Raw genomic sequence first — 13,539 nt, 5'->3', positions numbered from 1 at the left:
GGAAGCAGCCTTAGAGCTTCGAATCCTTCTTCTCGTCCTTTATAATCTCCTCAATAACCTTGGCCGCCATCAAAGTCTCCTCATCCTTGTTATGTCTTCCGGCAACCTGCAGTCCTACCGGGGCACCCTCATACCGCTCTGGGCCTTGATACTTCAACCACTCCCTCTCATCAACTTCATCACGAGGAACATACTTCTCATCCAGCATATCCAACTTAGGGTCAACAGTCAGCCCGGATGGGAACACAGCAGAGGGTAAGTCCGCCAAGTTCCAGATAGCAGTGTAATTCCAATACTGAGACTCGCCCATAACGGCGGCAGCAGCAGGATATGTCGGGGATAGAATAAAGTCTACACCGCGACGTTTGAGAAGAGCATTGTATTCATCCTTGAAGATTTCTCGCTGTTCTTGCAGCGCCCAAAGCTCGGCATGGGAAAGAGGCGAGGGACGACTATAGGACAAAGCCCAGTCTGTAAGAGGGCGTGCTGGTTCTCCCGATTCGCGCATGAGCTCGCGCTGTTTGGCGCCCGCGTCCGGGTAATAAAGGGCAGACTTTAAACAATATTAGTAACTCCATTTTGCAAAGGAAACTCGCCGCTTACAATGACTTCCCAGCCGTGCTTATGCTTATATGGCTCCCAATCCACCACTTTCACACCCGCAGCTGCCAGCTTCTCCTTGGCGTGTCTGAGAGCGCGCGTGATAGGCGGATGTGGTCGAACCCATCTGAGAAATTGATTAGCCACTTTTGGTGAGAGACAGGGTTGATATCTAACATACCCATCATCCCACATAATAGCAACCGTGATATTCCGAGTTGGAGCGATCGTTTTCCACGGCAAGGGCATTAAAGACGTCTCATCATCCCAAGGCTCCTGTTCCAACACAGCTCGTTGGAACAATTCCAGATCTTCAATCGATCGACTCGCCATAGGCCCAACCACACCGCGAATAGTCTCCTGCCCCGCCGAGGCGACATTGATTCCCGTTCCAGGGTTGCGAAGCGTGGAGGGACGGAAACCATAGGCACCGCAAAATGCCGCCGGGCAGCGAATTGATCCGCCAATATCAGTCCCGATACCTAGCGGGGCACAGCGGAAGCCCATTGAAGCGCCTTCGCCGCCGGATGATCCGCCTGGCGTTAGAGTGCGGTTGTATGGGTTGACAGTTGTGCCGGTGATGTTATTGCTGCAGCACAAATGCTATGATACACAGTAGTTAGCTACTGTGAAATGAAGCTTGGGTATGGGCGTACCATCAACGATTGCGGCTGGTTAGTTCGAACGTGGAAAACTGCACCGGCTTTGGCGAGTAGTTGGATAAGAAGGGCATCTTCTGTCATGACCTTGTCGACCCTGTTTCCAGTCAGTGACTTCGCAGCAACCATGAACCCTGAATAAACTAACCAAGCAACATAACCTGTATTGCACGTCCGATTTTTGAAAGCCAAGTGCTCCTTTACACTGATCGGAACACCGTGCTGTTAAGTAATTAGGTCCTGACTTGTTATCTGTTCACTCAGATCACCTACAAGAGGCCCGACTAATTTCCCTGTACGTTGATAGAACTCGTCAAGTTCTTTAGCCCGGGCAATTGCTTCGTCAGCCATAAACTCCGTGGCAAAGTTAAGCTGCAAGTCATATCTTAGCCCTGAAGCAAATAGAAGCGGATTTCCACTCTCTCACCAATTGATGACCCAGCACGGATCGTTTCAAAAACGCAACCACCACCTCTTCCGCAGTCAAACTCCCCTTGCCCATCTCCTCGACTAGTGCTGTAGCCGACATATCGGTAATTCTCAGCTCCCGCTCGCTCAGCAGCCCACTCTCCTTGGGGAAATCAACCACGCTCTTTTGGGAAACAGGCGGCAATCTATCGGCAGGGAGAAGCCATTGCTTTGGAATAGAATTCTGCAGAATCTCCCTGCCCTTCTGAGCCTTTTGCTCCCATTGTTGGAGACTCATGTTGTAGCTTGGATTGAAGTAGATGAAGATGGAGATGGAGATGGAGAAAGGTATGGCGGTCTGGGATCAGAGAAGAGGAGAAAAAGTACAGCTCAGATTCCCCGCACAGAAGCCATTATTCCCCAATAGGAAGGCTGAAGCTATCTCGGAATCGGAATGCGCTGCAACACTCTGACTTGCTCAAACTTGAGTTCGGCCCTTGTCGGAGTGGAGAATCTTATCTGCTTGGAGCGGAGTAAATTCCGTTATCTCGCTTGCTTTGGGGTCAGAAGTCTGGAGTAGCAGAAACAGTGTGAGGTCATGTGTAATGTGTAATGTGGAAGTTCATGCTGAAGGTGTAATGTCCATATAGATCTCTAGGGCTATAGCTTCCAGAGCACGCCAGCAATCCATGTTTCTTCTGTCCCTGTCTTCTCATAAAAGGCACTGGATACACTTCAAAAAAACCAAGATTGTATCTTTGCTTCTGATTTGTCAGTTTGCCTGATTATCTCGAGATTGTTAGGATCACATCGTGTTGTACAAACAGTGTTGTATACATCTTGGTGGCCGTTTCTTAATCTGCGGAAAGGATCATATACGTGTGTAACAACTGTGTTGGTAGACCGTTTAAATACTTACAAAGCAAATCGGTACCCCGGACAAGTTCATGATTGCTACATTAGAGAATCGACCAATCCCATCAATGGCCTACTTGAAGCATTGAATTTCCATCGCAAATGATGGGCTGCACGTGACCACGTGTCGCGTCGACGCGATCCGTGGATCCAATCTCCTCTTCTCAACAGACAAGCAGACTCAAGACTCTAAATCAACCCAGGTCAAGGCAGAAGGTCTCAGAAATTGACTCGGATCACAAAACTTCACCATGACTCAGGACCAAACAGCGCAAACTCCGGCACCCTCGCCGCCACACGACCCTGCGCACGAAGAGCACCAATACCTCAATCTGATTCGTGACATCCTTTCTCAGGGCGAGCACCGACCCGACCGCACAGGTACTGGCACACAATCCATCTTTGCACCACCTCAACTCCGCTTCTCTCTTTCCAAGCCCAATCCAGAAGGCGGCGATCCGATCCCCGTCCTGCCCCTTCTCACCACAAAGCGAGTGTTCCTGCGTGCCGTGCTGGCGGAACTCCTCTGGTTTATTTCTGGCTGCACATCGTCGCTTCCTCTCTCCGAAGCCGGCATCAAAATTTGGGACGGAAATGGAAGCCGCGAGTTCTTGGATAAGGTTGGTCTCGGCCACCGCGAGGAAGGCGACCTGGGTCCTGTCTACGGATTCCAATGGCGGCACTTTGGTGCCCAGTACGTCGATGCCAAAACCGACTACACTGGACAGGGCGTCGATCAGCTCAAGGATGTCGTGAACAAGCTCATTAACAACCCCTTTGATCGCCGTATCATTATGAGTGCCTGGAATCCCGCGGATCTGAAAAAGATGGCTCTACCACCATGCCACATGTTTGCCCAATTCTACGTCTCCTTCCCTTCTGGTATGAAGCTCGATGAGAAGACTGGCCGCCCAACAGAGAAGGGAACACTCTCTTGTGTGCTCTACCAGAGATCCTGTGATATGGGTCTCGGTGTACCCTTCAACATCGCCTCTTATGCTCTTCTCACTCACATCCTTGCTCACGCTGCCGATCTCCACCCGGGCACCCTCATTCACACTATGGGTGACGCTCATGTCTACCTTGATCACGTCGATGCGCTCAATGAGCAGCTTACCCGGGAACCCACGGAATTCCCCGAGCTGCGCATCAAGCGTGATGACCGTGGAAGCGCGGTTGTCGATGGGTGGAAGGAGGACGAGTTTGAAGTCATTGGTTACAAGCCTCACAAGATCATCAAGATGAAGATGAGCGTTTAATGTTTATAGGTGTCTTCGCGATACAATCCGAGTTACGATATTTGTATGATACCATTTATTTCAATGTCCATAGACAAGGCTAAACATTACGTCGATGATACAACTCCGAGTATAGTATGTACATCCTCATATAAGCTAATTAGTAAATTATATTTCAAGAAACCTCCAAGACGCATCGTATCACATGCAAATATGCTCCAGGGTGTATCAAGCTATGTATATGCTCCGAAATAGCAAGAAGGGGAAAAAAAAAAAGCAAGAAGAGAAAATGCTCCAACACATATCACGAACTCCCCAGAACAGCCCCAGCACCACGCAGCAGCACAATAGTGTCACTCTGCTTAACCTTCCCAGCACCGAAAGACTCGGAGAACTCCAAGAAATCCCCCGACTCAACATGGAATATGCGCAATTTCGTATCCTCCCCCCCAACCCGATTATTCAAATTCTCAACCCTTAGCTTCTTCGCCGCATCATCCAAAACCCGACCAACCTTCCACCTTGTATCGAAAAAGAAATCCCCAGCGGGCGGCTCAGCCGCCTGCGTCTCCGCCGTCCCAACAACATGCACATAGAGTCTCTTGTCCACGGGAACAGACGCATCGCCCTTGGCTGAGCGCTTCAGCGCATTAAGCGCAACCGCGCGCGCAGCAGGACTATTAGGCTTAGGCTTCGCCTTGGGCAAAAGCGAGCCAGCCGCAGCGGCCTGGTGCTTATCCCGGCCCCAAGTCTTCACGCGGGCAAACATGGACTTGATAGTATCGTTTGCGGTAGCGACATTACCCTGCCTGGCGCCCAGCGGGGTAATCTTGGCGCAATCGTGTTCCTCGCGCAAGCGGTGCTTGAGACAGTATTGGTAGTTACATTGGGGGCAGCGGACGGCGGGGTCTTTGAGGGTGTTGATGAGAGTCTTGCACTGGACGTGGTAGCACTGGTCCGAGTTGTGGATTGTTGGTTTTTCGGGGGCGGAGCGGTTTTCTTGGTTATTTGATCCGTTGCGGCGACGGGCCCATTCGCCTTCGCGGGGGCATTTGTGCGCGGTTTCGGAGCGGTGGTCGAGGCAGTAGGTGCTGTGGCAGGATTCGCAGCGGAAGGGGAGGAAGTCTAGTTGGCCGCAGTATTCATATTGGCAGTGGCGGCCGATGGATTCGAGGTCTGTGTCTGCCATTTGCGTGTAGGATTCATCTTTTGGGGAGGGGTTGCGCCCTTTTGATGCGGTTATGGGGGACATGGCTGGGAATTTGGAGAATTGGGTTTGGGCTTGGGGATTTGGAAGTGGGATGTTGGACTTGCGAGGTATACAGTAGGTGAGGCTCGAATGCTCGAATGCCCTGGCACAATCTACAATCGATTATCGCCATGTGACTAATGCGGAGAAGCTTCCAGGCGACTTATCTAAGCGCGGAGATAGGTCGGACTTTAATTGTATAACATTTGAATATCTTGGAAGTAGGGAAAAGCGAAGAGGCGAGGGTTAGTAATCTGGTAAGATGGTTAGATGGTTAGAGTCCAAATTTGGCTTAACAACAACAGTTCCAAACAGTTGACTTCCCGAAATTGGTCAGCCTTGAGGATTGTTCCAAGGTTCTTTCAAGCCTTTCAACTCCACGGGTAACTTACGATTTATGCTCAACTGATACATAATGTATGAATTATTACAAACCATTCCAGTCCTTCATAAAAGATCATCGATGGAGTCAATCGATTGGCTCATCTCAAAACAAATGAGCGACGGCTCCAAGTCCAGCTGAACCAGATAGGATTTTAAGCATCCTGTTTTGAAATAAAGCCTGTCGATCTTTAGCTTCTCGCTGATCGACTCCTTTTCAAAGAGCTGATTTGCATGCTCTACCTGTAGTCTCCCCTTCCCTCTCCCTTCCAATCCACATATTTTGAAAGGGTCCTGTGATCGACATTTGACCATGTGGTAGGAAGACTTGACAGGTAGTGGACTCGGTCCTATGTGCATTATAGAACAAGTAAGAATATTGAACTTCCCCTAGCCTTCTCTGGCTATTTTCTCTTCCTATTCCATCCGAGACTAAATCTTTCCATTCTTTCCACTGGTTATGGAGCACGGAGTACAAGACCCAAGTATCGGCGTGTACGGGTACGAGAGCATCAGGAGAAGGTATCTATTCAAAAACAGTGATTAATTTGTCATCCTAAGACAGTTCCAACAATTCCCGCAAAGCTCTTCGCCCCTTCATAGTATCCAGTCTCTCGGGTCATTTTCCAATTTATCTTGCGCGATTGTGGCGCCGCTGGCTCTGAACGAATCATCTGGATCTTCATTGGCGCTAGCTTCGAAAGCCCAGAACCAACGTCTTTGCTGCCTTGTTTTCCTGCCGGGCTGCCGGATAACCCGGACTCGAAGTGAAGAAACTGTACAGGGCGTTTCCAGATCGAGCGACAGTGGGTCCACTAGGCCAGGGGCAGTTCCCTGATCCATGGGTTCGGCTGTTGTTGAAGTCCAGACTTGGACGTGGGTGTCGAGTTGGGATTTGACTTCCCTGGTTCTAAATTGAAACTGATTCATGTTTGTTGTTGGAAACAGGGATGCAATCATTACTCAAAGCATGCCAGATGATACTTAGGTATCTCCATAGACACATCCAGATACCATAGCTGTCTCCAGCATGGACTAGTGTATCAGCCAGGTTTCTATTTGAATTTAATGGAAGAGCCGAACAGAGTGGAGCCCAAGTCCTAGTCGAAAACGTGGTGTGTCGCTGCCTGGAGATGGTCTTGACAGCTAACGGGTTCTCTGTGTGCTTTAAGACAAGCCTTCCAAGATATTTTAGAACGCCACATTCAAGTGATACCATCGTCAACCTTGTGGGCCCGCTTGTACGATTATATGCAATATTGAAATCAAGATACCGCATCCTGCTTCTGTAGTCTTTCATTGGGCTGTTGACTTGAGATTACCGACGACATGGGACTACCATACAGTCTTGTGGCTGCACTAAGAAGGTAGGGTTCATGCACTTCGAAGCTGCAGCACACAGCCATGACTATTTTCGCGCCAGCCTTCCCCGAATTCGGATTTCGAGCCGACTAGACATAACTTCGCCGGCGTTGGCAGCTCATTCGATCCGTGGAATGTCTTGCTATCTACCTCTTTGGGAATAGATCCGGGTCCTCTTCGGCCTGGATTGAAGGTTATCGTCAAACCCCGGGTGACCTGCCTCGGTCTCAATTTTCCTGAGGCCATCCACCGATTTCACTTGAATCGGGCAGTGTTCCACTGGTATAAATAACAATAAAATCCCATCTTTTTTTGAGAGCTAGGCTGGCGGTTTACACTCGTTCTCTAGTCTGACTCTTTCTTTCATTTATACTCCCACACTAGTCATTCGTTACCTACTACACACGCATCATGCGTCTTCAAAACCTCGCTGCAGCTGCAGCCTCCTTTGGGGCTGCGTCTGCTGGCGTCATCCAAGCCAGATCCTCCCAGGAAACCTGCGCTAACAGCGTGTTCACCGGAGAGGTCCTGCATCTTTCCGTTAACATCGTTGAATACCCTGTTGTCGTGGATGTCGAGTTGAAGGAGGATGCCGTCGTCACTATTGACAATACCATTCTTATTGACTGCACTAATGCCCCTACTCACCTGCACACTACCGTTTTCGCTACTGCTACTTCGACTATCACCAAGACTGTTTCCACTGCCACCATCACTGCCGCTGCTGGAAGCGAGCAGACTGGCTCTGTTGCCACTGCCACCGAGGCTGAGCGCACCGTTGTCACTCAGGTTGGTACCAAGACTGCCGGTCATGCCAGCAACGGCAATGGCAACAGCAACGCCAACGGTAACGGCAACTCCAATGATAACGGCAACGCTGGCAATAAGACCAATGCCCACAACTCGTAAGTCGATACTATATGATCTTATCTTTTAGGTCCACAACTAATACAACCTAATTCAGCAACCCAACTACCGCTACCGCTGTTAACGTTGCCCCTGTCGCTGGCGGCTCTGCTGTTGGTTCTGGTATCAACACCAACTTGTACACTGCTACCACCTCAAACACCGCTGTTCGCACTATTGTGGCCTCCGCCTCTTTCCATGGTAGCAAGACCCTTAAGACTTACACCACCACTGTCGCTTCTGTCACTTCTACTCCTTCCGCTGGCGAGTTCACCGACTGGACTACCTACAAGGCCAACGGTGTCAACCTCGGCGGCTGGCTTGAGCAGGAGGAGGTCTTTGATCAGTACTGGTGGGACCAATATGCTCCCGATGCTGTTGATGAGTGGAGCTTCTGTGAGACTCTTGGCTCTCAGTGTGGCCCTGTTCTCGAGGAGCGCTACGCCACATACATTACCACCGATGATATCGACAAGATTGCTGCTGTTGGTAAGATATTGCCCCCAGTTCTACATGTAGAATCAGCTCCACTAACCTTATCATTACATAGGTGTCAACACTCTGCGTATTCCCACCACCTACGCCGCCTGGATCAAGGTCCCCGGCTCTAGTTTGTACCACGGTAACCAAAAGGACTACCTCAAGACTATCTCCCTGTACGCCATCGAGAAGTACAACATGCGCGTGATTGTCGGCCTCCACTCCCTTCCCGGCGGTGTCAACAGCCTCGATATTGGCGAGAAGTCCGGCAACGACGGCTGGTTCTACAATACCACGAACCTGGCCTACTCCTTCAAGGCCGTCGAGCAAGTCCTCGAATGGTTCGTCGAAACCGGCTACCCCTGGGCCTTCACCATCGCTCCTATCAACGAGGCCTCCGACAACCCCGCTGCCTTTGCCTCCCCGGAGACCCTGACCACCAACGGAACCAACTGGATCGTCAAGTACACACAGGGAGTCCTTGCCCGCGTTGCCCGTATCGACAAGCGCATTCCAGTGATGCTCCAGGACTGCTTCCTCGGCGAGGAGCACTGGTCCCCCTACTTCCCTACCGGCACCAACATTGTCATCGACACCCACGTCTACTACTTTGCCGCATCAGGCGTCTACTCCCAGTGGGCCAACGGTGCCATCTGTGGTCAAGCCTCCGTCGTCGGTGGTGATGGCAAGTTCCCTGTCTTCATTGGTGAATGGGCTCTGCAGACTCTGTACAGCAACACCTACGCCAACCGCGAGAACCTCTTCAACACTCAGCGCTATGCTTGGAACTTGTATGCCCAGGGTGGCTCGTTCTGGAACATTAAGCATAACAGCAGCGCTGCTGTTGATGGTCAGGGTACTCAGCGTGACTACTGGTCCTATGAGCGTCTGATTGATGCCGGTGTCATCCACACTGTGAATGCCACTGCTACTTACTGCTAGAGCGTGGGTTAACTACTTTTTTTCGTCTTTCCTTATGATTGTAAATGATGTGTGGGGGGTTAGTTTGAAGATTGGGGAGATGGAGGACCTTTTTTATCTAAATTAAAGCCGATTATACTATTTAATGTTAATCTAGACCAGTTCATCGGTATATGGGAGCTATCTACTAGAGAACAATACATTCGCTTCCTCCAAGCTCCGACCAGCGGTCTCGGGAAGCAAAAGCCATGTCCACAATAATCCAAAGAAAGTCGTCACCGAAAAGAACCAAAATGTGCCTTTGGGCTGTAGCGCATTTTCAAGTAACATGGACGGAACAGCCTTTATACCATTAGCAATCAGTCACTACATAATTCAGATTACCAAACACACCTTGGAAATACCATAACGATTGGCATAGTGAAAACACATCAACAAGCTTGACCCAGTAGATCGAACACGCAATGGGAAAACCTCAGCATTGATAATATACTGGATTGAATTCCAACCCATTGCCCAACCAATCCCCACAAAATAGATGAAGACGATTGCCGCAATAGCTGCTCTTTTAACAGATCCCGACTCGTCACTGGAGGAAGATGGTTCGACGGTAAGATAGATTGCAACATATAGCATCGCAATCTGTTGCATGATAATCCCAGAAATCAATGATCGCTTACGACCAACGTGGTCGATCAAAAGCACAGCGCATAAAAGTGATGCAATGAATTTGACTGCGCCAAAAACTGCCGTTATGAACAATTTCTCTGACTGGCCATTTATGCCGAAGAGAGAAAATAACTCGGGTGCATATGCTGTATGATGTGAGAATCATTACATGAAAGAAAAGAGAACATAATCCACGTACTTGTTATGGAGTTTGCTCCAGACCACTGGGCAAGAACCTGCGCTGAGAGCACGAAAAGCAGTCTCTGTTGATTCGACTTGACGGTCAACAATTCTTTGATCGCTCTAAGCCAGGAGTGTTTCATAATTTGATTCTGGTCCGTCTCAAGATCACGATGAATCTCTTCAATCACATTCATGACATCAGGATGTAATGCAGGAAGACTCCACAAGCTTCCCAAGGCTTTCTTTGCTTTTTGCCAATTCCCGATCTTGCACAAGTAGCGAGGACTCTCTTCGCATAGAAAGGACGATAGAAACAGAAGTCCTGCGGCAATTATCTGTATACTCTGAGGGATAATCCACTGTTTAGCGCTACTATTTGAAATATGCAACGAAGCTCCCCAAGCAGAGAAATACTAAGTAAATTAGCAACGCCGACAACAGACCGGAATGAACTTACCCCAATCATGATCCCAACATATTCAGACATAGCAAACATACTGACAAGCATACCTCGAGCATGGGCAGGTGCGATTTCCGCGAGGTATGTAGGTGCCACAACACCAGCCTGTCCAATTCCAAGTCCCATTATACATCGGCCAGCGTACACCTGTCCCAGACTCCCAGAAGCGGTAATCACAACTATCACACCGGCCATCCATAACAAGCAAAGCTGTCGCATTGACCATAACAGACCAATCCGTTCACATAGAAAAAAAGCAATAATTGCTCCAGGGATACTCCCAATATGAACCATGGACGTGATATTGGAGAGACGATTGGCTTGCTGAGACGAGTCGAGGTAACTAGCCTGGAGGCCGAATTCACGAAGAAAAGATTCCTGAGCGACAGTCGTTGAGATAAGACCCTCATCGAGTCCTAATTCTTAGCACGCTGCTTGATAGCATCAGCAAGGCCAAAACTCACCTCTCGACATCCCGGATAACCCAAAGCAAAAGGCCGCACATATCAAGCTAAAGCTCCCGCTTTGAAAAACTGAGCAATACCGTCTTGATGTCTTCATGGTGTATTGACAATGCATGAAAATACAACACAATCAACATTTCAGTACTGGGACTGAAGACAGGACGTGGAGGAAACTCCGACCACGTATTTCACTTGGGATTCGATTCCCATTGACTAATATCCTGCTCATTTCCATTATTATGGGTCTAAGGGGAAGCAGTCAGGCTGGCGGGAGTATTTCGACCGATGGAAACCCACTTTCAGCCCTACAGGGCTGAACTGGGAACAAGCTTTGGGGTGTGGTTTGGGATTGAGCGAATCACATTCAGGCTATTTGACGTTTTGTGCAGGCATAAGGGGTATATGGAATTCTGCTGCCTGTCTGGACGTTGGGTTGGGTCCACACGTACGCAATTTGGTACCGGTTAATCTGTTGGGCAAATAGTTGATCGGCCGCTATTTCCTTCAAGGTACTCTTTTATGGATACTTGTCTTACCGGAGAATATTTTATTCTATCGTCAGTATAGTATATCAATGCTATGTGTACTCAACACATACACTTTAAGTCAGACGTCTGGGTTCTTAAGAGCTATGCAAAGTGAAACATATCATTTGTGAATTCAGAACCGTCTAGATGGTGTAAACCCTGACCTAGGTGGAGCAACGGGCTTAGGAAAACCATGTACATGCTTAGCTTTCTTTTCCAAGTGACTCCTAACCCGGTATTCTCTTTATGTAGGGCTACCTCGGACAACCTATGAAATCGTGCTCCAGATGAATCGATTCCCCTGAAAGTCTAGCCTCTCTAACTTACATCTTGCTTCTCGGGGGATAGGGCCCAACTTAAAAGCCTCTTGCCCTTTTCAATGAACTTTTAAGGGGCGACCGTTCTTTATGGTAGTCAAGTTCGCATCCCGGGTCATCTCGCAGATTTCCACCGCAGCAATCAAACCTGAACCACTCTGGGAACTCCGCGCGGTTGTCATCGTTGTCCACTCCAAACTCATCCGCGGCGAAGTCATTGTCGACGTAGAGCTCTTCGGTGGGCTCGCATTTTTCTATTTCTCGATTAGCTTATTGAACACAGTTGAACACGATATCCTCTCTTTATGCAAATATACCCGGATGACACCGACAAGATTCATCAGTATTGGTCGTCACATCGAATTCCTCCTTGCAGGTTTCACAAAAGGCATAACGCGATCTCTGTCTCTTTTTGCTCTCTGTGCTTTCACCGCTATCGGTGGTTGCCACTAGCAATTGGCTCTCGGCTTCCTTGCGGGCCTCGTCATTTTGCGCGCAAATGGATTTGAGAACCGCGCGCAGCCTCGTCTCAGACAAATCGTTGATGGATCGACTGAGTGGTGTGGTCTCGAGTTCTTCTTCCATGATAGGCATGATGGTCAATCTCAGGATCGTTGCGCTGGTTTTGTGAAAGGTTGGTGCAGAAGACGGAGCGATAATAGAATGACAACGGGGTGATTTCCCTCGTGGACCCGACGCGTGGGCGCAAACACGTTGAAGTCGATCATAGTTGATACATCATAATTTGGTGATGGCAAACATTCATGGGTATGATATGCTATCTGATACCACCTCCTTATTTGGTTGGGTATGCTATGTTTTACCTGTTGTTCTTGCATTTGTTTGCTCGGGTTCCTACTTTGATTGGATCGACCCGTAAACACTACTGTATAGGCAAAGGTTCCAATAACGTTATGTTGTGGCTCTAATGCTTAGTCGGTTCAGCATTTGCTGGCTGGTACGTAGTGTGTGAATATGATTTAAGGGTTTTCATGGTCTACTGAATTTCTAAGCTGGTTGATCGACACTGCAAATAATTGCGTTGGGCAGAGTGATACAATTAGATTCATAGATACTAGCTACCTACTTTATGCTATCTAAAAATTGAGTACGGGGACAAGCCGCTCTTCAATTGAAAAGAAAAACAAAACAAAACAAAACAAATAAGCAACTGAATTAGATATATCTAGGCGGTACGCAGTCAGAAAAAATACTGACAAAACAAAAAAGATAACAGGCCCGAGCCGCGGATTGAACGCGGGACCTCGCGCATTTAAGCTTAGGTGTTTAAATACCCTAAGCGCGAATCATACCACTAGACCACCCGGGCTGTTGTATGAAAAGAGTCGCAGTCTTTGGCATTATGAGCCTAGGACTATACTGCTTCTACTTGATTGCGATCCTCACCTATTTTTTTTTAACAAAACACCTTTTGTTCCCATGTTCCATAATACATATCGGTTACCTAAGATTCTACCAAATACAATTGGACCAAAGCATGACTACGCTTCATGATTGGTCACTCTCTCTGATCTAGATAAGCTGTGAGCTGCCTCGCCTCGCGTGAGACCGGTTTTTGTATACTTCCTTTGCTATGTCAGCGATGAACTAGTTGGGGTGTCCACGGGTAATGTCTGGTCTTTGTCATCTCTTTGCCTATCTATGGGCATAGATATATTAATATGTTTCTCATTATTTAATCAGATGGGGATTTGTTCTGTGGGTGCGGATCTAGGCGTAAGTTGGCATGTTGTGAGAGGCACTTTATATATCTCTCGTATCCAGACTGTTAGCAGCGGC

General features: G+C 48.6%; 6 protein-coding genes across 6 annotated transcripts; 2 read left to right on the top strand and 4 right to left on the bottom strand.

The window, feature by feature from the left end:
• Nucleotides 1-10: 10 nt before the first annotated feature.
• Nucleotides 11-1,965, bottom strand: N7511_009698 (uncharacterized protein; the record flags this gene model as incomplete). The annotated part of the gene is made up of 7 exons (XM_057132075.1): nucleotides 11-553; nucleotides 604-727; nucleotides 782-1,203; nucleotides 1,257-1,356; nucleotides 1,408-1,481; nucleotides 1,533-1,631; nucleotides 1,687-1,965. The coding sequence occupies 7 exons, from the start codon at nucleotides 1,963-1,965 to the stop codon at nucleotides 11-13; spliced, it is 1,641 nt and encodes a 546-aa protein (XP_056980063.1).
• Nucleotides 1,966-2,833: 868 nt separating this feature from the next.
• Nucleotides 2,834-3,841, top strand: N7511_009697 (thymidylate synthase; the record flags this gene model as incomplete). The annotated part of the gene is made up of 1 exon (XM_057132074.1): nucleotides 2,834-3,841. One exon carries the CDS (start codon nucleotides 2,834-2,836, stop codon nucleotides 3,839-3,841), a length of 1,008 nt encoding a protein of 335 aa, XP_056980062.1.
• Nucleotides 3,842-4,124: 283 nt separating this feature from the next.
• Nucleotides 4,125-5,072, bottom strand: N7511_009696 (AN1-type zinc finger protein; the record flags this gene model as incomplete). Its single annotated transcript, XM_057132073.1, has 1 exon — nucleotides 4,125-5,072. The coding sequence occupies one exon, from the start codon at nucleotides 5,070-5,072 to the stop codon at nucleotides 4,125-4,127; it is 948 nt and encodes a 315-aa protein (XP_056980061.1).
• A 2,151-nt stretch (nucleotides 5,073-7,223) lies between these two features.
• Nucleotides 7,224-9,140, top strand: N7511_009695 (uncharacterized protein; the record flags this gene model as incomplete). Its single annotated transcript, XM_057132072.1, has 3 exons — nucleotides 7,224-7,717; nucleotides 7,777-8,207; nucleotides 8,269-9,140. The coding sequence occupies 3 exons, from the start codon at nucleotides 7,224-7,226 to the stop codon at nucleotides 9,138-9,140; spliced, it is 1,797 nt and encodes a 598-aa protein (XP_056980060.1).
• Nucleotides 9,141-9,299: 159 nt separating this feature from the next.
• N7511_009694 (uncharacterized protein) lies at nucleotides 9,300-10,992 on the bottom strand (the record flags this gene model as incomplete). Its single annotated transcript, XM_057132071.1, has 5 exons — nucleotides 9,300-9,461; nucleotides 9,513-9,934; nucleotides 9,988-10,384; nucleotides 10,429-10,847; nucleotides 10,896-10,992. The coding sequence occupies 5 exons, from the start codon at nucleotides 10,990-10,992 to the stop codon at nucleotides 9,300-9,302; spliced, it is 1,497 nt and encodes a 498-aa protein (XP_056980059.1).
• A 786-nt stretch (nucleotides 10,993-11,778) lies between these two features.
• On the bottom strand, nucleotides 11,779-12,333 carry N7511_009693 (uncharacterized protein; the record flags this gene model as incomplete). Its single annotated transcript, XM_057132070.1, has 2 exons — nucleotides 11,779-11,993; nucleotides 12,057-12,333. The coding sequence occupies 2 exons, from the start codon at nucleotides 12,331-12,333 to the stop codon at nucleotides 11,779-11,781; spliced, it is 492 nt and encodes a 163-aa protein (XP_056980058.1).
• Nucleotides 12,334-13,539: the final 1,206 nt, after the last annotated feature.

The sequence above is a fragment of the Penicillium nucicola genome (genome assembly GCF_028828085.1).
Source record: "Penicillium nucicola strain IBT 29836 chromosome Unknown utg000010l, whole genome shotgun sequence".
In the NCBI taxonomy this organism is placed as follows: Eukaryota; Fungi; Ascomycota; class Eurotiomycetes; order Eurotiales; family Aspergillaceae; genus Penicillium; species Penicillium nucicola.
The sequence above is the reverse complement of the archived record's forward strand: the minus strand, read 5'-3'. Positions and strand labels throughout refer to the sequence as shown.